Genomic DNA, 24,395 nt, shown 5'->3' on the forward strand with positions numbered 1-24,395 from the left:
TTTCCATTTAAGATTTTAAAGTTGATCTTCACGTGACCTTCAAATGATTTTCCAAGGTCAAATCATTGTCACCATCTTATGGCCCCCTTGAAGCCACACAACTTTTGTTTGAAACTTTTTTATATCAGATTATTGTAAGTGCCTTAAAAATCGTGGCGACCGTTACGAGGACCACCCTGTATGTATATATATATATATATGTATGTGGAAAATTCTATTTCTACTTTTTTATATGTATTTATATATCTATACACATCCCGCGCAATAATATATGCGAGATGCGGCAGGGCAGACACTTGTATTCGACTGATCAGAGAGATGAAAACGATATCTAAGAATCTCAAAATTGTCCGTGCGAAAATATCGACGAGATTATACATACGAGGCTTTGAAAGATTTTTATTCTCTTTGATATGCGGGCAAGAAGTAATTTCTTGGAAAATTTCTTTTTATAATACTCGGAAAGATGTGTTTTAAATTTGTTATACCGCAAACTGAGAATACTTTGCACAATTGTATCATTATGCTGTGTGACAGTTCACTCGTCTGAACGGATAGATATAAATGTCTTTTGTCCGCGCAAGATAAGAACGCACAAATCTTTGATTAGTGTTATATCTCTGCTAGAGGGATTATATCTCGTTTATTAATTTATCCTTTCCGACAAAAAAAAAAAAAATCCTTGTGTAAAGTATTCTCAGTTTATATTTAATTGAGATATATATATATATATAAATATATATTCTCGATGTGTGTAAAATGTACATATATGTATTGTACAAGCGGTTTTTCAAAAGCAATCGTTGCTTTGAAAACGATGAAAGTAAGGCAGCTACGATATACTCGGCCTCTAAATAGCCCTGCTCTCAAGCTACCGCCACGCATCTATAATCCTAATTTATTTATTGGCGCACAATAAAATTTTTTATCGAAAAGTCTGAATTGATATTAACCGAAAGTGATTCAGGGCCCCCCGGAGGATACGCCTTTGGGTTAACCCAACCTTCGCGACATCATGGCGTCCGATTATAATGCAGTATAATTCAAAGCGCGTGGATAATCGAGCCGTACGCTGATCGAGTTGGTCTCGCGCGGAATCGCGAGTGCAAGAGTCTACCGTTCGCGTTCGGTATCGAACTCCTGGTGAACTGAATCCCCCTAGAGTGTCTTACAAGCCCGCGAAAGCGATAGTCGTAAATTTATACGTATCCATATATTAATCGCTCCGTTGCATCGCGATTCGCAACGTTACGGGTAGAGCATCGTCGTAGCCATCTTCTTTTCCGCGGATATATAACGCCGTCGTTAGCGACGAACTTTTGCGACTGACCGGGCGATTACATATATAAGTGTTACATACTCATATATATATATATATATATATATATACACATAGTCATTATATATCGCTTTCGCGGCTTGTGTATTCGTGAAATGCGCCGTGACAGCGATCGAGAGGCGACCTCGTGAAGCCGCTATAGGGATCGCCGTGGCAAGTTCCGACTCAATCGATACTAAGGTCTATGGTATGCGCCGGGACGGCCCGAGACGCATAAATGCGCCCGGAATCAGAACGCGGAGTAGCTGAACTTTCAAGGCCGGTAAGAATCAAGTCCAAGCCACCGAAACCGAACCGCTCCCTCGTTTCCTCCTAATTTACATAATACATATTCATATATATATATATATATATATAATAAATTTATTTATTTTCGCCTTTTAGTATATATTTTTTTTTGTGACATAACTTTATTTGAATAATTTAATTCTTTTGACATTTTATCGCGAAATATTTAACTGACAGGAGCGAAGGCAGCTTTCTTCCCGATCGGACTGAGAAAGGAATCGTATCTGAAATTTATTTTATCGTTGTAACGCGATCCTATTCTTCACGTAACAAGGTTGATTCGCGATCGAATTATCGCGCGAGAATTTACACATCTATTCTCGAAGTTTATAGATTTCATATAACTGTCAAATATGCGGACACGTGTCGCGCCGACGCCCGTATAAAAATTCACACGCCTTGTCCCGCGAACGGCATTGATACCGTCCAGGGAGAGGGGGGAGGGGGGGGAGGGGAAATTATATAGTTCCTTGTTTACTTTGATCCATATTTATACCCAGCTATAATAAATGTTAAATGCGAGCTTCGTCGAATTTTCAGATTTTATATCTCTCGCGCGCGTTTGAAGAAACCAAAACGGAGAACGCGGGGATAGAATGCAATTTTTCCCTCGCGAACGTTTTACGTTACATCGACGAGGATCGCGCGTTGTTATGTTACGTGATATTCTCGGATTCGTCATTTACATTGTCCGACTACGCGGCGTTTTATTAGCAAGTAGATAGAACGCAATAGACGTGAAATAAAGTCGCGCGATCACTTCTGCGAATTCGATGTAAAGATACTCGGTCCAGGAATGCATTGGACACCGTCAAATTACCAAGGATCTATGCGTTTTTATATTGATGACTCGAATAATAAACAAACTTTAATATCCGTGAGAAATTTAACATAAGACTTATTTAAAAAAAAAAAAAAAAAAAAAAATGCATTGTGTGTGTGTGTGTATATCTCTTTCTCGTAAGATATCAAATTAATTTGGCACGAATTTATCTGGATTTTTCAATCAATTAATCACGATGCACGGAGATACCCAGATACGACACACGTGCGATTCGAGCACGCTCCTCGTATATGCGCGTAACTTCACGGTATTGACATCTCTGGCGCATTATTCTCGTCAGCTGTTCCGCCTTTCGGCCGTTTATCTACGAAAAAAATATTAATTATTGACGAGGAATCGTTTGAAAAAATATCTCGTTTATTATCGCTCCCTCCGCGTGACAGGGCGTGTTCTCCCGCAAAATTTTGGCGGGATTCGAAGAGGGGATGGGGGGGGGGGGGATGCGAACAGCCGTAGCGCAATGCAGTGTCTTGTTTAACGCGCTCGTGCGACTCCGGGCAGGTCTGTTTCCTTTTAACTTGGCAAGATATAATTCCGCGAATAAGCGAATATATCATACACACACACACACACACGCACATAACCGCATCTTTTATTATGACGATCGAAAATTAAAAATTATATACTACATATAGGAAATCTTACACAGAGATCCCGATTCGAGATGTCATTGGTATTTTAAATCCGAAATATATACTTATCAGTAATTGTTAATCTAAACTTTTCATATATATTTCTACGTAATTTGTATAAATATATATATGTGTGTGTGTGTGTAAAATGCTCTGCTACCTCATATTCGAAAATGACGCGACGCCGGATGGATCGTGGAATTTTAATCGATCGCTCTCACTCGACAAATTCGTGATCGTCGTCGACGATGGAGACGGCGATAGCAGGCTGTCGTTAAAACGCGAACGTGTAAAACGACCTTGCGGCTTGGGAAACAAAATACGGCGAGACGCGAGAAATGACTGTCGCGCGTACGCGAAGCGGCCTTTCGTGACAGACAGACAGACAGATAGACAGAGAGAGAGAGAGCCGTGCATTTTCGTTGCCCTCGTGACTGAGAGAGCCTACCGGACGACGGACACCGACGGAGGTGAACTTGCGATGTTCGCCGTCCCTTCCTGGGAGGCTGCTTTGAGGTACATCATCATCAGTAGATTCCTTTTTACGGAGCGGTGAGAGGGAGGGAGGGAGGGAGGGGATATCTCTAGCGTGATAATTTCTCTATAGAATTTTCATAACGAGGAAAGAGATGTACGAATACGTTTATCGATTCTTTTTAAAAGAAACTCATCTACATCTCTTCGTCCATCTTTTTAATATGAAATTCTTAAAATCGAAGCGAGTTCGATAATATTGGAATAAAAAATCAAATTTTTAGATAATTAAAAAAATTTTTTAGAAATGTAAAATTTTATTTCCGACGTCTATTTTTCGATATATATGTATGACTAGGATGCGGGGACTGTATTCTTGGCTGGTATTTATGAAACTCTTCGAGAGACACATGCCCGAGAACTTGCACGAGTGAGAAGACGATAGTACGGGAAAAGCAATCGCGTGTTTCGCAATACTTGTCAAAAGTGGGACGTCTTCGTAAAGAGGAACGCGCGTGGAAAACTATCGCTTTAGGGTCGATCGTATTCGTAAATTGTATTTTCGAATAATAAACGCCTTTTGGCATATACACACGATTCGCTACAACCTTCATCGAGACGCGAAGAGAAAGAGCGAGATTTTTCGATATTATTATCTGAATAAAATAATTACGAAAGTCACTCGACGTGCTTCTGGATAATCTAAAAAGCGAAAGATAAATATATACATTTACGCGCGAAAACGATTGGGAGGTAACCTAAAAATAGATCAGACAGAGATGGATAAAGATCGTGAAAATTTCAGGATAACAATAGCGAAAGCTCTTTACACGTGTACTCTTCCCGACATCGTTCTCGCTTATCGCAAGATCCGCGATGCGTCTAGTAAAATAAGAAAGAAAAAAGAGAGAGAGAAAGGGAGGAAAAATTGGCGTCCCGTCGCAATCGTGACGTAAACACGCGCGACTTTAGGCGGGACCGGCGCACGCACGCCGCGATACGTCACACGGCGCAGCAGGAGGAACGTCGGCGGGACCATCGTCGTCGTCGTCATCGTGTCGATGCCGGAATAGTGGGGCAGCGTGCCGCGAGAGGGTGTCGCGCGAGGCAGGTCAGGGCTGGGGCTCAGTCAGTACGCTCGCGTGCAGCGTGTCGGTTGTGCCGCTCTTACCTCCCCTTCTCGCGCGTGCGCGCGCATTCCGTCGCGTCGTTGGCTGCGCGCGTCGGCGCCGCATTCGCAGATTCGCATCGCATCGCGTCGCGTCGAGTCGAGTCAACCGTCGCGGATATATCGTACCCTCGGTCGCAGGACGGGTTCGTTCTTTCCGCGCTCCGCCGAGGACGCCGTACCGGCCTTCTGCCCTCTTCGCGCGGATCGAGTCCTCTCCTGATGTGCGCGTCTCTGTCAGATCGCGCGGAATAACCTTACTCGCGCCGCAGTCCGGCGGAGCGCGGCGCAACGAGCGCGGTTATCGTGGGTGTTGGGACGGATTTGGACGAGGCGCGCGATGCTCTGACAGTACGCGCGCTTACATAATTATCCGTCCTCGTCGGTGTGCATCAGAGTGGCGCGTGACGCGACGAGACGAGACGAGACGCGACGCGTGGAGGAGAGCGAGAGCCATTCGTACGCCCGCGTCGCTCCGCTCCGCTCCGCGATTCTGCTAGTCTTCTTCTCCGTGGCTATCCGGGTATGTACATACACGCGAGAAGACGTGTACATGTGCGCGTGCGCGCGCACACACACACACACAACGTAGCCTTCCCCTCTTCTCCGTCGCTCACTGCGTTCCACTTCCTCTATCTCTCTCGCTCTTCCTCGCTCCCTCCTCCCACCGTACGCCTGTGCATATCCCTTGCCTTCTCGCTCCTTCCGTCCCTCTCCCTCCACGTTCCCTAGCAGCTTGGTCGATTCACGAATCCGCCGGGCCACTCTTCCCCGGGCATCTTCAAAATAAGGCCAAAAGGTTACGTTCCTCGGAAACTTTGAAAATTCCATTTCTCTCCCCTTCCTCCCCTCTCCCTTCTCTCTTCCCGCCTCTCAGCTCTCGTCACGTTCCGGTTCTCGTCTTTATTGTTGTCTCTCGTCGCTTCTGTTGACGACGACGAAAGGAGAACGACGTCGCGCGCGGCGTCGTTTAAACGCGACAACGATAATGATTACGATCGAACGTCGGCCTTTCGTAAACACAGACGAATACGTGGAAAATTTTCTCTTCCCTCCCTCATCTCGTTCTCTGTTCGTTTCGTGACTCGACTTGAATGAACGAACGGGTAACTCTGTCCCCTCGCGTCGACGTTGTCGGCGCTCAATGAAATTCGATATCGTACGGTGTCATTGCACGACCGTACTATTTTATATACATACATACATATATATATATATATATATATATATATATATATATATATATATGTCTTTATATATTTGCGATTTCTCGAAACGTTTCGATTGTATCGGCTGTTTATTTGTATTCGAGTCTCTTCGGTGAAATTCAAAAAATTAAATCTCTTAGAAGATACTGAGAATTAAATTATCGAGTATATGCGAGAGACGTTGAGGTTTAGATTATAGTAGAACAGAATCCTATACAATAACCAACACCATTTCATACACGTTATAGCGTTTTATTTTCAAACGCGTCCAGTATTTTGTAAACAATTTTTTACTTATCACGCCCATTTTGTATCTTTGATTTTTGCCCGCTATATAATTCTGTTTTATCCTTACTTGCCTTTGTTTGTTTGTTTCTCACACACAGGTCTGGCATCAATACATATATATTGCACATTTATTTTCTATTTATTTTGTGACTGCTTAGAGAGAAAGAGAGAGAGAGAGAGAAAGAGAGAGAAAGAAAGAAAGATGAGAGCGTTCGAAAGCGCAGGCTGGTCTACGAGCGGGGAAGACGTAGTAATGGATTTGTTTATATTTTTTGTATTTGCCGATGATCCCGTCGACGGTTGTTTCACTGGACGGTACCAGTTGGAGTATACAACAGCAACCGCAAGCCCAATTGTTGGTGATCGCGCAACAGCAGCAGCAGCAGCAGCAGCAGCAACGTCAACTGCAGCGAAATCAGATCGTCTCGTCGAATCAGGCATCGTCGTCGGGAGGTGACCTGCAACAGTCACAGTGCGACAAAATGACCGACCAACGAGAGCAACAGCAGCAGCAGCCGCAATCTCAAGCTCAGCAACAACAGCAGCAGCAGCAGCAGCACCACCACCAAACCAAAAGCCATGAAGAACCGCGAACGAATCTGATAATCAATTACCTTCCGCAAAATATGAACGAGAAGGAGTTGTACAGTCTATTTGTGACGATTGGTCCGGTCGAGTCCTGTCGAGTCATGAAGGATTACAAGGTAGATTGTATTCGAGTATAGTTGGTTCTGTATCATAGAAATTATGCGACACGAGAAATGTATTATATGTATAATACTAATTTTAACATTTATATAGACTGGTTACAGTTACGGCTTTGGTTTTGTGAATTATGCAAAAGCTGAGGATGCCGCGATGGCGATAAGCACATTAAACGGACTTCAAGTGCAAAATAAACGTTTGAAAGTGTCTTTTGCTCGTCCTTCTGGAGAAGAAATTAAGGAAACCAATCTTTACGTTACGAATTTACCAAGGTAAACTAGGATTCATTTTCTACGAAATTAATGAATAATGAGGAAAATTTATCGTACTAAAAGATACCGTTTCACGTTTGCAGGAATATAACGGAAAGTCAGATCGATGAAATCTTCAACAAATTCGGCAATATTGTGCAAAAAAATATATTGAAGGATAAACTCACCGGTTTGCCGAGAGGGGTAGCATTTGTGAGGTGAATAAATATAATTAGTTTTTATCATTAATCTCGATTTTTCTACCTTTTAAATATTAATAAAGATTTATGTTTACACAGCGATTTGTATTCATAAATATCTATAAATATTTATACATATGCTAAAGAGAAAAAATGTAGCTTCATTAATCTAATAAATTTTTATGAGACTTTACATACAAGTATACATTTATCAAGTATGCGTATAAATAATGTGTGGTATTGAAAATTGGAACAATTTCAAAACAGCTGTTCGCGGCAATCATATTATATCGTTACACAACGCGGTGCATGAATCCGTGCGCGCATATTTATTTTGCGAAAGTTTCCTGCCAAAGTATTTTTGTACATCTCCTGGTTTCAATTGCATAATTCTAATACGCTCCCTTTAGTTTGGCCTAGATAAAACGTACGAATAAGCTAGGGATATTGCTATAATTCTAGAATTGTACGAAATAGAGCTGTTGTAGTTTATGCCGACAGTTGAAAATCTTGCTTGGATGCCTCCCATTTGCATTTTATCGAGCTGAAAAAACGCTAGTAAATTAATAAAAAATAAATATGGGTGGGATTAAAGTTTCCCTAATATCTTTAAACTCTTAAGACTCTTATGTTTACGTGTTATTATATATATTTGAATGTTAAATTATTATTTTTCATAAATAATAAAATATTGATACATTTCCATAACTCTTTTGAAATCATTCGCCGTTTCCTAATTTGCAGATTCGATAAAAGGGAGGAAGCTCAGGAGGCTATTACACAACTTCACGGTACAATACCGGAGGGTGGATCGGAGCCACTTAGTGTAAAAATCGCGGAGGAACACGGGAAACAAAAGGCGGCGTATTACGCGGGCTGGCAAGCCGGATACAATCAAAGCCGCGGTAAGTAGTTTTATATATACATTGTGCGAGACCAGCTACTCATTAATAAATTTTATCTCGTTACCTGGCAGTGGTAAATGATAAATTAAACGCATTGTTCTTTCATTGAAATTCAAAACTCTTAGGTAATGGAAAAGAGTGGAATTAGCGCTGCCAGGCCGAGTTTGCATTTTTTGGCTTCCAAGTGAATTCTATGCTAAAATATATAGCTGAAATGATTTGCATCTCTTTTACCGTAATACTGTAATATTGTAATACGATTGCTGTAATACGTCTAGTTTACATAGGAAGGCACTAATTTCACGCTCGATGTTTATTTCCATGTTTTGATCGAAAGATTATTATATTGTACTTTATTCTATTTGCCTGTGTGATGTGTCTTTGGATCGAATATGATATTGTTGATCTGCGTATTCGATCTACCTCGTATCTCGATATTTCTCAGAGATTTGATAGAGTAGATTTTTCTTTTTATACGGCGCAAAATGCTTCTTTTGTCGCGACAAAGTCGTTACTATTGTATTTCCGCGTTTCGAAACCTTTTGTATCACGCAACATTTTTTCCCTATGTTCCGATAAGAATCTTTAATTTTATTGTATGTAGGTAATATAAGTTGCTATTCATAGATATAAATCGTAATTTTTTCTTTTTTTCTTTTGTCATGCTATTTGTCTAACATTGAAATGTTTTGTCAGATAAGATGGCTGCATCTAAATCAGACCACCACGACTTAACGCACTAAGCACCTTTTGTGTACACAGAGAACCGAAAGGGTGTTTATATTCTGACACGTGTTACACACACACGACCACGTTCAAACGCGGAGAAAGATCTCCACGAAACGACTGGAGACGTGTCTCTTTACCCCTCGCTCGTGTCTCTTTACCCCTCGCTCGTGTCTCTTTACTCCTCTATCTTTGCGCGCGCGTCCTTTTTTTCTTTCCATTTTCTCAAAGTCGTGCGCATGACTCGATGTGAAAAGAGAGACATCGCTTAGCTCTCGAGCGATTTTCGTAAAAAAAAAAAAAAAAAAAAAAAAAGGAAACTGAAAGGAAAAGAACAAAGAAAACCGCTTATAAAGGGCTCGCTCTATATGCAATTGAGCAAGCAGGAATGTAGTGTTGTGATACAAGAGTCTTGTGTGTGATCTGGTGACAAGATACGTGAGGTACGCGTTATGTACGCCGTGTTTTGTGCGGTATATAAACACCTCACCCGGGAAAGACACAGCTCGTTGCCGCACAAAAGAAAAGAAAATGCCGTTCATAGAAAGTTTCAGTTTGAATGCTGGTTAGCTGGACCGATTAACTTAACGATTTCGCCTACCTTCTGTTTTTTCCTCTGCTGCTATTATTCGTATTTTTGCTTGATACTTTGTTGTTAAGAGTACTCTACTACTGTTGCCAATGTTATTGAGCACACAGTAGCTTCGCGTTCGCCGATATTGATATCATGTTCCACATATATGGCTGATGTTCTTTGTGCTTTAGCGTGACTAAGGCGTTGTTTAAAAGTTTTTTGTACAACATTTTGTTATATATATATATATATTATTTCCTATGTCCAAAATATATACTTTGTTTTCACAAATTTCGATTGTACGTTCTGTCTTTCATCTGTAACTCTCTTTCTCTCTCTCTCTCTTTCTCTCTCTCTCTTTCTGTTTTTATTCCAATCCTATTTAATTTTTAAGCAAATCCAGAGCGAGTTAGGCAATTTTATAAAGAAAATATTTCTTTCCTAAGAAACGAATGTGTGTGTATGTTAAGTTGAATGTAAGATTTTAGATTTTTAAGTTGCAAATTAATTTTGCGCCGTTAATTTTTTATTTGGAAATTAATTGTCAAATCGAGATAAAGATACGAAGATATATCTCGCGCAATTGTCTCCAGCGACTTGGTTGTGGTTTTATTGCGTCTATGCTTTAGTAAGGAATTCAAGTGCATGATACTGTACCCTTATCGAACCGTTTTAATGACGCGGCCACGCGCAAAGATGGAACTTGTGTGAGAGAGACCTAATCAATGACGTTTTCATTTCTATGCTTGCCTTGTGAAGGAGAGCGTCTGTACCCGGCGAGGAATAAATATCAGCGCTATGCTCATTATCTTTATTAAATAGCGAACGATGTTATCGTTGTTGTGTCGCCGTGTCGTTGAACGTTCCGTATTATATATATATATATATACATACACGCACACGATCCTTCCTACAATTGTAATTAAACGAGGATCCACGCGAGCAACCTGGAGAGATTACGATCGTGTATGTCGCAATGTGTTCCACCCGATGTAACTTGATGTAATCGCGCGAGGAACGTTCGCCGCTCGGCGATTCACGAGACAGGAGCAATCTTAGCAAAGTGTTCGCCGAATCGTTGATTACTTGTATAAATTGTATCGATTCTCGATATTAATTGTAGCGCCTCTCTTGTAATTAGGACAAAAGATAATTTCCAAATTAAATTTAGATTTTTGGTATCAAGGAACATCGCGTTTATTTTAATGGAGGTGTGATATATAATTTAGTGTACTGGATAAAGATCCATGAGGGCGATTTTAATGCGGCGGATTATTTCCTCAATATTATTTCTAAAAATTTTAATGATTCTATATGAGAGCAAAACAGATATTATACTTATTTCAAAATCACTAACTTAGCTTAAAATTCGACAGAAATTATTTTATAAATGTTGGCCAAATATATTTGATGCTTGTTTTCGTAAGGCAAGAAGTTTGAAAAAGGAGATGCGCGAATATAAAACTGCGTTGAATAGAAAAAGAATAGTAAAAGTCTTCGATATAACTTGGACAGTAATTATATCGAAAGTTATCATAATATCAAATACCGCAATATATATATGATTTTTGCTCAACGATCGTAAATTAATCGCAATTATTCACAGCGAGCCTAAGAATTTTACAATTGTATATAAAGTCTGTGTTTCGTAAGTTTTAAATCCTTGCGATTTTTGTTATTTCGGCCACGGTATCGTTGCCGCATATCATATAATGAACGTGTAATATTTAATAGATTTTGACGACACACATTTTCTTCGAAATCCTTTTTTGGATTAGATACAGCGATTCTTCGTACAACGTTACACGTGACATAGGAAAATACAATCAATCCAATGAGATTGGTCTCAACGATCTAGTGAATAAAAAAAATCGGAGCAGATTTCGTCTCTCTGTGTGCTACGTAGATAGATATTAATTCTCAACCTAACGAATAAAATGAGACTTTATATGCGTCAGATCTTGTTAGCAGTTATATATATATATATATATAGCCGCTGCAATCTATAAAAAATCTACAGATCAAATGAATATTTATTAGATATCCTTTCTCGTAGTAGGAATCACGATATTTTTAGAATTATTCCGTAGTTTGAAGAAAATATCATATACACAATGCTTCCGCAAATTGAGGATACGTCCGATTATATGTTCTCGGTGGCAATCTTGAATAGACAAATTTGAAACAGTACATTAATGTATATTTAAGACAATCGATTTAGCTATGTATCCCAAATTTTTGAAGCAGCTTATATTTAAAAAAAAAAAAAAAAAGAGAGAAAGAAAAATCCAAAACGATTTTCATCTAGAAAAGTTTATTTGGTCATATAAAATACACTGTAAAAAGGTATTTAATTGATGCTGAAGAATTACAAATAGCTAAATCGATATATATACTCTTTTTTTTTCTTTTTTTTTTCTTCCCGATGTCGTATACCAATCGCCGGATATAAAAGCACAGAATATCGATAGAATATCTTCCATTTGTTTTATCTGCGACACGTTACGCCACCGAGTGCATTGAACAGTACCAGTACAGTTAGTTAATAATACACGTGTTGAAAGATAGACGAGATATTTGCTCGTTTTTCGTAGAGGATAAAAAAACTGTCGTCTCGGGTAACTCTATCGCGACAGCGAGTAACGATTCGCACTGTTACACAATCTTCATCTTTCTTTGGAATCCCGAAGGAAGTTTTAAACCGACCGATCCGGTGGCGAGAGAACCATTAAAGTGATTACTGAGAACTAGGAAATAATACATATGTCCTTCGACCTTGACAATCTTCCATCTTTCCATGGATTTATCGCGCTATCTTGCTAATTGCTTGCGAAGGAAGAAAATGGAACGCGATCACATTCTGGGCGTATCAATTTTATCACACTGTATTCTATAATTCGTAATTTCCCTTCCAATAGTGTGATCTTTTTCTTATCGCATAGCCTTATAAAATAAAATCTTTATAATAATTAAAAAACGTGATATTAATATATATAGTTCTTCATTGTCATATATATTTATAAATTATTAAATTGTTATTGGGCGTGTGTGTATGCCATATGTTAAGGAATCTCTATCGTTATTTGACTAGCGAATAATAGCAAATATAGACAACTGTCTAATAGAATTATGATGTTGATTCAATCTTGTCATAGATGCGACTTAAGACTAAATCATCCTGGATGCTTCGTGTTATAACTTTTATCGTACTAGTAAATTATTTATACCTTGTGTTTGATCTCGCGCTCTATTTTCTTTCATCTCGTCGTAGATCGCGCTTACGAAAGGGAGGGTGCGTTTTCGCCCTTAACTGGTGTTTTGTCATCTTTTTATAATGCAACACGTTTCTTATGCATACAATATATTTATTGTGAAAAGTTAATCGTATAATAATTGCGGAATTTTAATTACGAAATAATTACAGAATTCTTCGAGGACTCTTCAAAAAAGACTGCTAACCCGTAAAAATGTCTCTCTTTCTCTCTCGTACGTATTAAAGTGATGGCGGAGACTTCACCAGTTAAGGGATGAAGTCCTAAAACGTGTAACGCGATCGAGGACGCGATCCACCTTGCTCAACGTAAGATATTTAGGCGTTTCTTCGTAAGGGTAAACTTTGCGAAGTCGAAACTTCTAGGAATTTAATATTGCGAATGCGCCGGGCGTTTGACCCGCTTTGGTTGCTGACCGATCGATTGTCGGGGAGTTGCGAGCCGATGGACTACATTTTTAAACGCCGATGCGTTTACATTGTAAAGTATCAAGTATCGCATGAGGCTAGAAATTAATTTGAAAAATATATGTATAGTATCGTAAATTTTTTCTTGTAGCAAATTTTTAAAATTTTTTTCTTTTTTTTTTTTTTTTTGCAATTTTATATAATTTTTTTTATTCTTAGGAAAACTTTGGTAATAATTTAATAAATATATATTGATTTAATAATACTATGTGATATTCTGTATAGAGAGTATAAAATTGATATTAAAAATTATCATTAAGAAATAAGTTGGTTTGCATTAGAAATATCCGATATTTAATTTATAGAGAGAATCTTTAATTTTCATTATTAATAATTTGCGGGATTTGAATACTATTTTAATAATCTTCCGACGATCGATCGATTAACGAATCGATACATAATATGCTGCACAGTACGATCGCTATAGATGATAAGAAGATCGATTAATCGTTGAAAACTTATATATGTATATAATAAGTAAGTTAGATAAATTAATATAAGATATCTTTCGATCATCGCCATGAAAAGAACTTTCATCGTCTTTTCATTTCTCTAATCGTAAACAATCTATAAGATTAAACATCTAAGTTAAAATTAAGTTAAAAATCTTACGGATATTTTAATCACGATAATGTATTGCGCTAATAATTGATGTAAAGAAAAATAATTTTTTTATTGATAAAAGATATGAATCATTAATGATTATATAATATATTTATAATTTACAATCAAATCAAACATCATAACATAGTATATAACGATATTACACGATATGACAGATTCATGATTTTTCCTTCGCATAAGTTTGCGATTAGATAAAATGTGACGTGAATGCGACTTGACATTGTAATCGAGAGATGCGATTGTAAATAGTTTTAAACTGTTAAGTAGTAAATTGTAAGGTTTAACGGATCGAAGAATGTGCGAAATGGTTAATCCCGAAGTCCAGTAGTGCTAACGATGGCTGTGATAAGAATAAGAAAATACTAACGAGAATGCAAAGAGAAAAACAAAACGTATTGGCGAAACAAGTGAATTAACGAAGCTTAGCTTCCTCTCTTTTGATTTATTTTTAAATGCGAAATTTAAATTAATTCTACATACATTAAAATTTCAATGACACATACATGCAACATGTCAATCATGTTCAATACATCCCGAAATGATTACATCGATAAACTAACAGCGAACTATAGTATAATAAGACAGCATAGCTTCTTCGTAACCTTTCGTTCAATTCAATAATTATACGATGTTAATTTAATAAACAATACACAGGGTGTTTAAAATTATCGCATTTCTCTTGATTACGAGACGAATATGAAATATATTTCATGAGAACTTTTTAATTTTCAATACATTAAACATTTTCAATTAATTTATCATAAATTATGTTTCTCTTACATCTTAAAAAAAGAATTTAAATTAGTAAAAAAAAAAAAAAAAAAAAAAACAATTTTACACAAATACTTCAACTTAAGCTTCCATTTTTTTAGTGTTAGATAACTCCGCGGTTAATTTTGTAATTAGTATTTAATCAATGATCGTGTTAATTTTAGATATTGAAAGTTATCTCTGATCGAAAGAAACAGCGATAGTTTGCTCGAAACAACTCGTTTTCTTCAGAAGAGAAATTCGCCTCTTCGGCCTCGGTTGAGAACGCTCGCGACATTCTCGATGATATATCCACCGTATTTTTCTCTTGTTCACTATGAAATTTAAAAAATATATATATAAATAGTCTACGTAAAAAAAAAAAAAAAAAAAATATCTGAATTAGCGAGAATTAATCGTCTTTAAGTGAATCTACTATCACATTAAGAATAATGTTTACAATGCGACAAACATATATATACATATATATATATATATATACATATACACTGACACAGATTACGTACGTAGCGATAGAGAGATACACACAAAACTATGACACATTATAGCAGTTACAGGATCAATGTTCGTATCTCGTTGTACGGATATTTGTATTTAAACGTGTTGAGCATTAAATGTGAATTATTGTATCGATCGACGCTTTTTGTGCTGATGATATGATTGATGAATGATCCCTCGCGCGCAACATGAAATTGAATTTAGACACGATTATACGGACACAGGATAAATTCAATTTTCGAAACACAAGAGAAAACCGCGTATCGGAGACAATGGCTCTCTCTCTCTCTCTCTCTCTCTCTCTCTCTCTCTCTCTCTCTCTCTCTGTGATACTTTTATACATATTCGTTTTTCACGGGAATTATGTCATTAAAATTAAGTGTTGAAAATCAGGTTGCACAAGCGTCGGGTTCTATGAATATATATATATTTTTTTTTTGTTTATACCATTTTTATACTCTTGACAATTGGGCAAGCTAAAACAATGAAGCTTTCTTCGTATAAATAAAAAATAAAAAGAAAAGGAATCATCAGGACAAAAAGTACACTCCCGAGGATTACGACGTTTCAAGAAAAAAGGGAAGAAACGTATCGTTAAACGATCCTCTGGAGATCTTTCTTAATCAGCATCTTACATCTTACATCTATTATCGTTACCGCAGTCGCGAGTTTTCTCGCTGCGGTCGCTCGTTAAATTTGATTAAAATATTAGAAACAGATATACCACGTCTAAGTCATTCGCACGACCCTCTTTTTCTACTGAATGACGCTTCTCCTTCGTTTTTTTTCCCTCTCTCTCTCTCTCTCTCTAACATTTGCCGGAAAATCGAAACATGAAAATGTAAATGCTAGAGAGAAATGGATATATTTTAAATGATATTTATCTAAAAAAAACAAGAAAGAATCAAAAGAAAAGAGTATTGAAAAAATTATTCCCAAATCTTGTCCATTCATCTCTATTATCGAAAATTTAGAGATGTAATTAAATGGTAAATTTTTACGTTACTTAAATAGACGTAACCGCTAAGCAATTATTAAATTCTAGAGAAAAAGAACTCGTGTGCATGGAGCGGAGTGTCTCTGTTATTCCGTTTGAGAAATTCCTTAGGGCCGTATCCTGATCTACGTTAGAGAAAAATAAAAAAAAAAAAATAAGGGAGCAGCGTCACACCAAGACCCACCTTCCGAGAAGCAGTTTCAACCGTCCGCTTTCATCTCAGGCGTCCTCAATTTTCCAGGAACGAGCGGAGTCGGGGTCGGCGGGGGACGTGCCCGCGGCATCGGTGGCCCGCCAGGGATGAGTGTCAGCGGCGGTAGCGGTAGCGGTCCAGGGATGCTGAGCCGGGCGGGCGGATTCGGGCCGCGCAGCGGACCCCACGGCGGCTTCCTCGGCGGGGGTGGCAGTGGTGGCGGCGGCCCGGGTGTTATGCGAATGGAGAAGATACACCCGCATCGGTTCAATCCGATTGGTATGGGTGGTGGCGGCGGCGGCGGTGGTGGCAGCTACGTGCAGTCGCACTTCTGGTGACCGTCGCGACATCGGGACGACGACGAGGACGACGAGGACATTCGTGGCGGCATCACGACGCCGATCACTGGCTGAAGCCGTCCTTCTCGTTCGAAATAAATCCACGGGGATTACCGTTTATAACGAAAACTGTTGAGAACTGGGGGAAGGAGGAGGTAGGTCGGGTAAAACCGGGTTGGGCCAGTTAAATCAAGTACCTATTTATCTGCAGGATGGCGCACGAGAAGATAATTCGATGTTAATATCAATGTTAATAACAGTTTTTTCATCAATATCAAAAGAATCAAATATTTTATGCTCTACATTTGAGCAATTATATTATTGTATCATTTATATTTTAGCATGTTGGATATTTCATAAATATTTCCTGTTTCAAGGATTGATAATAAATTTAGTTTTTACATTATTATTAATGTAACAATAAGATTGTTATTAGCAATGCATTAAGATCGAGCTACTTCTTTGCGAGACATTCTATATTTTTTAGTGGAAAATGATTGAATGATGATAGTTTTATTAAATTTTGGACAAGGTACTATAACGCTTTTGATTTATTCGTTTTTAAAATATTAAACTTTTCGCAGTGACAAGCAAGAACTCGAATTGAAGATTTTTCCCGGTTTTATTCTATTTCTACCTCGTGCAATCGTGTAGCTTGAGAGAAAGAGGAATCTATATTGTGTTTAGCGTATCTAGCGCTAACAATAAGAATAATTAAAGTTTTTCCAATTACGACGATATCGATGATTTAAATTTCAATATGAATCTATTCCGAAACATACAGTTGACATTGCTCACTCAATTATATGAATCATGATCAATTCTCCAGGTCGAAATATTTGATTTTGTAATATTAAAATTATTATAGAATATTAATATTGTAATATTAAATCATTACATTCTAAGTTTGTAATAATATAAATTATTCTAATTTATATTATACGTGTTATTATCTCTCTCTCTCTTTGTCTCTAGTTTCATGATTGTTCGAATGTTGATTTGTGTAAAAGTAGGTCGTTCCAATTTGTGAGGATGTTCGGCTTATATATTACTATATAATAAGATAAGCGTTTTAAACATCAATTCTCCGTCTTAGGATCCTGAAGGATCCTAACGTTCCGGCAAATCGCGCATTGTGCAGAAAAACTATAAGAATTTTACGTATTGTTGTAAATTTCATTTTTTTTAAATGGTTCTAACTTGAAACTTTAACGAGACGTTTCATCATAAGAATGTTTTATCATAAATCAGGGGGATTTCTGGAGGACAATTTCCCGTTCGACGCGGCTGTGGATATCAGTGGCATTCTGCGGCGAACGAAAATTTGTACATTTGTGAGATACGTTTTTTTTTTTCTTTTTTTTTTTATAAGATAGACGCACCTCTCTCGATTACATAAAGTCCTTTCAGGAAAATCCAATACCTGTAAGTGAATTATTATATGCCTAATAAAAAAAAATATATATATATGTATATACATATATACACATACATATATTATATATGTATGTATGTATGTATACATATGTATATATATACAATATATATATATATATATATATATATATATATATATATATATATATATATAGAGTGGCTATATAAAAAGGATGGAAGGTAAATGCCAAACTTGAAGTTTCGAAACGTACTCCATTTGACTAAGTAAAAAATATATTTATAATATTACAGTGTGAATAAAAAAAATATAACAACTTAAAATTTTTATTATAAAAATGTTTATTTTTATTTGAAAATTATAATATAAATTTTGACAATCAAATTCCCAGATCTCCATTTTAATATTAATTATATATTTTAATGTTATTATTAGTCTATTTTAGGTATTGGATCTTCTAAAGATAGACATACATCGCGACCTATGATCGAATTCCCAATCGCTCCAGTTTGTCACTAGACGAAGAATACACGATTCGAACGTGCCGTAGTTAATTTAGATTAAGCGAATTTTAAGCACGTGTCGCGCGCGGAAGAACAGGGTGAATGTAATTTATTTTAATATTTGAGAGCAGTATTAGAGCGAGATCGCGTATTCTTTCGCAATCCTGTAGACGAACTTTTGACAAACGTCGCATGGTGTATTTTATTTCATTCAATCCTCCAGTGACGTTTTACGTGATTCGTAAATATAGTTGCTGAAGGGAGGAGAAGGAGAGAGTGAGAAAAAATATTTTAAAATATTTATGTAAAGCCGTAAAAATAATTTGGAATAAATATCATTAGCAACTATATATTAGCTTTTGTTAATTGATCGTATATTTATATCTCTCAATTTCTATGAATTATTTCTGATTAATTTTGATATTTATATAGTAAACTGTATGTTCTCGGATTTGATATCAAAATTTTGTACGTGCATGTACTTAAGATCTGATTGATGAGCGTAGAAAATTAATACAAGTGTATCTCGAGAAACGTTTGATTTTTTTTTAACAATTAATCACCATCGCCGTCATTCTTGTCAATGATGTACATAGACGTGTAGGAAGACTCGACACTAACGCGACCTTATAGACAATGAGACTGATTTTTTATAGAGGACAAATTTTAAGCAAATATATACGTTGTGTACATTGAAGTCGCGTGTCGTATTTTTAGCTTTAAAAAAAAAAAAAAAAAGAATAATAAGCTGTGCTTGTGTTCCGAACCTGTGTGACAGGTTTCAAGGATAGCCCGAATCGTCTATAAAAATCTGTGATTTGTACAAAGGAGAATAAATGAGAGAGATATCGATAATCAGTTATTGTGTAGAAAAGACAAAAAAGTCATATTTTGCGCTACATCTAAGTGCAACAAGTGGGAATACAAATCTGAAGCAATAAAGAACAAAGATAAAGTTAATTTCTCTACTGATAAATTCTTTAATTAACGTTAATTCGTATATAAGAATATGCAGAATATTATTAACTTGGCTATCATCCATTCTCATAAACAGATCGTACAATCAAATTACATGTTGCTTTTATCTTATTGTTAGATATTATCTAGTAATGTTCTTAAAGTTACCTGAATATAATTATTATATATCTATGTGTGTTGTAATATTATATTAATATCATTGTCATCGTCACACATCAAAGTTAATCAGTGTATAGTTATACACGTCGATTTGCAAGCAAAGTAGCATAATTTATATTTATCACATTAGTATAATTATTATTTTTATGAGAGAAATGTGTATGTGTACGCAAATTGCTGAGACTTGTGTAATTACTAAGAGTTCATTATGTTATAACGGGAGAATAAAATAAGACAATATACTCGATTTAGAATCGTGACTAAAAGATTCATAACAAATAAAATCGTGCACAAGTGACACGATAATTGACACGTTGCAAAATTGAAGACGAGGTCGATGGAAGATACACATTGCCACAATTTATAAAATCGTGCATAGAAAAATCATAATACTAATATCGAACTCTGATTTTGACGAAAAAACATTAATTAACAATCCTACGTTATTATGTCGCACCAAAATATGGTTGTATCAAACAATTTAATAAAAAATACTGTCCGCTATGGGAAGAGAATTTTTTACAGCGAATATTTTACGAAATTTACCGTAGAAATATTATTATTATATTTGAAGGTAGAGGATGCTCTCTGATAGTCAGAATGTAGGTTCGTGAATCTATAGAGACGATTACAAAAGTGTCGAAATAGAAAGAATATTGGAATATACAATATTTTATTAATTTATGACCGAGAGAGAATGCGCATTGTATACAAAAATACAAATTTTCCTGTTTCTTATATAATCTTAATTTAACAAAAAAAGTAAGAAACATGTTTTATTTTAATCGATCTAAAAAATAAAATGAAATGTTTAAAAATGTTTTTTACGGATAATTAGTTTTTAATAAAATATAGACGTTTCGTCAAAATTTTTCATGGATGAATACAACCGACCACGATGTTGCCCTTCAAAAGGCAGCTCGCGTTTAAAAAAAGCAAAGTGCCCGATGAAGAGCCGCAACGTAATCGTTAGATAATATATCTTCGTCTCTCTTTCGTAATGCGGGGAGAATATCAAAGATCTTCTCCGTACAGCCATCATCTGGTTGCAGCATCAATTTTAACAACCAATATGCTCAAGAAATAGCGCAAATAAAATTATTGACAGATTTCAACTGTAGCAATGTAACAGAAACATCTTTCAGATTAGGTCTCTCTCTTGAACCGCGCGCGTCCTGTCAATTTTGATTTGGACTTATTTCTGATCATTTGCGTTTTTAGAAATTGAAGAAAATTCTTTTTCTAAGAATATTAAGAGCTCGACAAAGATCGAACATCTAAGATTAAAGAGAACGAAAATTTATACGATAAGTCGGTGCTACAAGTATAAGTAGAATTACAAATTAGCACTTATTTTCGGACACAAGACTAAGCCAATAGACCATTACCATCCGGTGTCAGTAATCTAAAGAAAAAGAAAGCCAAATTAGTGGAGAACGTTTGTAAAGCACAGCCGAAAGTGCGTGTATTGCTTGTGCGAACTTTGATTCAGATACATGGAATGACTCGTCAAGACTTCTGATTACTAGACAGCGTCTCTAGTCGTCATCCCAATAAAACATCTTCACCGCTGACACACTGCTTCACACTATAAAAACATTATTATGGATATTTATATGTTACGCAAAAATAATAATTGAGACATTATTTGTAAAAAAAATATTTGTAACATTAAGTAAAAGTAACATTAGGTAAAAGTAACTTTTACCAAGTTAATGTTACAAATCGCAGGGGATTACATGATAACGTTCTCTCTCATTAGCATATATGTTTTCTTGTATTTCCTAATTCATAAATATAATTCTTATAATTATCGTAAACACACTATCATATACTTTAAGCAGTCACAAGATAATTAGCTTTTACGCTAAGCGTGTGTTTCAAGGATAATTTATACATTCTTTGTGGATTTAGCTTTTCCCTTAAGAGATTGTCGTATGAATCTTTTAATGATGATAAATATTTTATATTTTCTCGAGCGTTCATCTATCTTTTATCTCAAATATTCCATCCTTCAAGCAGAACACTTTATGATCCATTGTTAGATTATGCGAAGCGCGCTTCAATTAATATTGTATTACTTCAATTATCACAATTTTCCGTATCAGCGAGAGGACACTTTCGGAAAAATGTCGCGAGCAACGGAAGGCGTGGACTGACGATTTCCAAGTTTAAACGGAGAACTTTATAACAAACACGATGCACATTCCACCCACAGGATGTGGTGGTTTAGAGATTAGCCAAGCTCGTGAAAAGGAAACAGGAAGGGGCGGATAGACCGAGATACCATCTTCGTAAATTTATCTTGAAGAACAACTATATACGTTCTTTCCCTCTGATATATTGTATAATTTTTTTCAACAATTTCAATTTTTTGTTTTTTCTTCTTCTAGATAATTAAATAATATATCGACAGGAAGAATATTTTTACAAGTATTTTTAAATGACATTTATTTGTAGAAAAAATTCGTTAAGCGAATCTCTCTCTTTTTCTTTCTCTCACCCCGATGAGATTTCAACATTTTATTTAAACGGTCAAAAGGGATTCATCTGATTCGTTATCCATCCTTTGACCGATGTTTTTTTTTTGTCCTTTCTCAACCGCGGTCCCCATTGAATCAACCAAAATTCTCCCCAGGAAATTCAGCAAGACGTTCCGTACGCATCGTGCGTATCTGTGTGTTTCATATCTCATTAAGCGCGATTAAGGCTAAACAGTTGTATAGTTTGGAGACAAAGTTAGTTCACTCGTATTAGAATTCATAAAGATATGTGCCATATAATTTACCTATACCTTACCTATAATTTTATAATAAACTTTACAATAATTATTTCCAAATAAAATTGTAATATATATTTGCGATTATATTAATTGTATGCGAGCTTTTTTTATAAATTAAACATTACGATTTCGTTGAGAGATTACTTGATTCGTTTTGTATAGAATTATTAATTCATTCTTTACATCGGGGGATGTGTATAATGTAAAATAGAACATTAAACTTGTTAGATAATTTAAACATGTCATTTAAATTTATCAATGCTATTTATATCAATATTATTTCTTTGCTAGAATTACTAATTTTATCGCAAGAAACATAGAATATATATATATACATAAACCACTCCTTCCGGCCGTAAACCTCTTCCCAAGTTTTACTGATAGAAATTCTTATCGCACACCGTCGTCCGTTATTCCAGCTGTTTCAGGGTTACAAAAAATATTTAAAAAAAAAGTTGGAAATTAACGCTTTGAAAGTAAACTTAAATTCGCTAGGATAATCAATCCTGTGCTGTTTATTTCGGAGCAAGAAATATCGCGTATTAGGTTTCGAAGTTTTAATTAAACAAAAATAGTTAATTAACCGGATAAATTTTGTTTGCGGAAATTAAGCGGGCTTTAATTCCTCAGAATCTTTTTTTAATTCCAGATAGAAAATAAACAAAATATATATATATATATATGAGAAGTTTCGATAAATAAAATTCGCTTCCAAAAAAACACTTCGGACACTCGCGGCAAACAAAATCAGCTGCTTCGATTAAAATTAATAACGCGTTTTTAGAACGCCCTGTATGCAAAGTCGGAGATCTTTGTAGCGTCGAATTTGCCATAATAATTTCTGATTATAGTGCGATAGGGATCAGTCGTTCAAAGTAAAGAGTGAGAGAGAGAGAGAGAGAGAGGGAAAAGAGAGGTCGTGGTCGAAGCGCGCATTGTTGGGATGACTAATCGCATGCGCGCGTTTTAATTTATTTTTCTTGTGGCCGAATCAACGCGCGACACCCAATGATACGTCGCGGCTTTTTTTTTTTTTTTTTAGGTCACGCTTTTTAATACTCATTTACGCAACCGTGCGCCGCCCGCTAAAGTGCGCTCTCCCGATTAAATTCATTCACACGCGGCGATCATGGGCGACTTTCGACCCGAATCTTGTTACAATGCGAGAGACGTAATATAACGCATATATACAGGATGGTCCTCGTAACGTGGTCGCCACGATTTTTAAGGCACTTACAATAATCTGACATAAAAAAGTTTCAAACAAAAGTTGTGTAGCTTCAAGGGGGCCATAAGATGGTGACAATGATTTGATCTTGAAAGATCATTTGAAGGTCACGTGAAGGTCAACTTTAAAATCTTAAATGGAAACCCCCATTTTTTATTTAGTATTCTCGTAGCTGACATCGAGAGCTTTCCAAAACACTATAATAAAGTATTTTTTGATTAAGTACTTTTTGAGTTATTTTATATTTTAATCTGACATATTTTGATATAAAAAATTAAACATCTCGTAAAATATTCAGTTTTTGATAATCTTACCGTAATACTTCTATGTACAGAATGATGAGACAAATCAATTAGTATTAAAAAAAAAAATTGTTTTTAAGAAAATTATTTACAATGTATTTTTTTAAACAATTTTTTTTTTTTTCTGGCGACCGTTACGAGGACCACCCTGTATATCGTAAATGGAAATCTACACGATAGACCTTCTTCCCGCGTGTTTTGTGCGAAGAAGGCATTACATTTACAGCCGCGTTTTACACATAATACATATGACATTTAAAATGTGCATTTAATTTAAAACATAGG

At 36.2% G+C, this 24,395-nt stretch overlaps 1 protein-coding gene across 9 annotated transcripts; it reads left to right on the top strand.

Moving 5' to 3' along the window:
- Nucleotides 1-60: 60 nt before the first annotated feature.
- LOC138936564 (sex-lethal homolog) lies at nt 61-22,697 on the top strand. 9 transcript variants are annotated; one of them, XM_070302062.1, is made up of 6 exons: nt 61-1,601; nt 6,340-6,945; nt 7,043-7,218; nt 7,302-7,415; nt 8,142-8,302; nt 16,455-18,215. In XM_070302062.1, exons 2-6 carry the CDS (start codon nt 6,526-6,528, stop codon nt 16,760-16,762), a joined length of 1,179 nt encoding a protein of 392 aa, XP_070158163.1. In that variant the 5' UTR covers nt 61-1,601; nt 6,340-6,525; the 3' UTR covers nt 16,763-18,215. The 9 variants fall into 9 exon arrangements, with proteins under 9 accessions (XP_070158163.1, XP_070158165.1, XP_070158166.1 ...); XM_070302064.1 differs by having other exon boundaries at nt 66-1,601; nt 16,473-18,215; XM_070302065.1 differs by lacking the exon at nt 16,455-18,215 and adding an exon at nt 21,907-22,697 and having other exon boundaries at nt 69-1,601.
- The last annotated feature ends 1,698 nt before the right edge of the window (nt 22,698-24,395 follow it).

The sequence above is a fragment of the Polyergus mexicanus genome, unplaced genomic scaffold (assembly GCF_030449975.1).
Source record: "Polyergus mexicanus isolate NDT 795.1 unplaced genomic scaffold, iyPolMexi1.0 SCAF_9, whole genome shotgun sequence".
NCBI lineage: Eukaryota > Metazoa > Arthropoda > Insecta > Hymenoptera > Formicidae > Polyergus > Polyergus mexicanus.

Bases quoted from the DNA above. Each gene is read 5' to 3' on its own strand.
- LOC138936564 (XM_070302062.1), top strand. From the start codon at position 6,526: ATGATCCCGTCGACGGTTGTTTCACTGGACGGTACCAGTTGGAGTATA. The intron at 7,219-7,301 runs GTAAACTAGGAT...TCACGTTTGCAG, and splicing joins TACGTTACGAATTTACCAAG to GAATATAACGGAAAGTCAGA. The intron at 8,303-16,454 runs GTAAGTAGTTTT...CTTTCATCTCAG, and splicing joins CGGATACAATCAAAGCCGCG to GCGTCCTCAATTTTCCAGGA.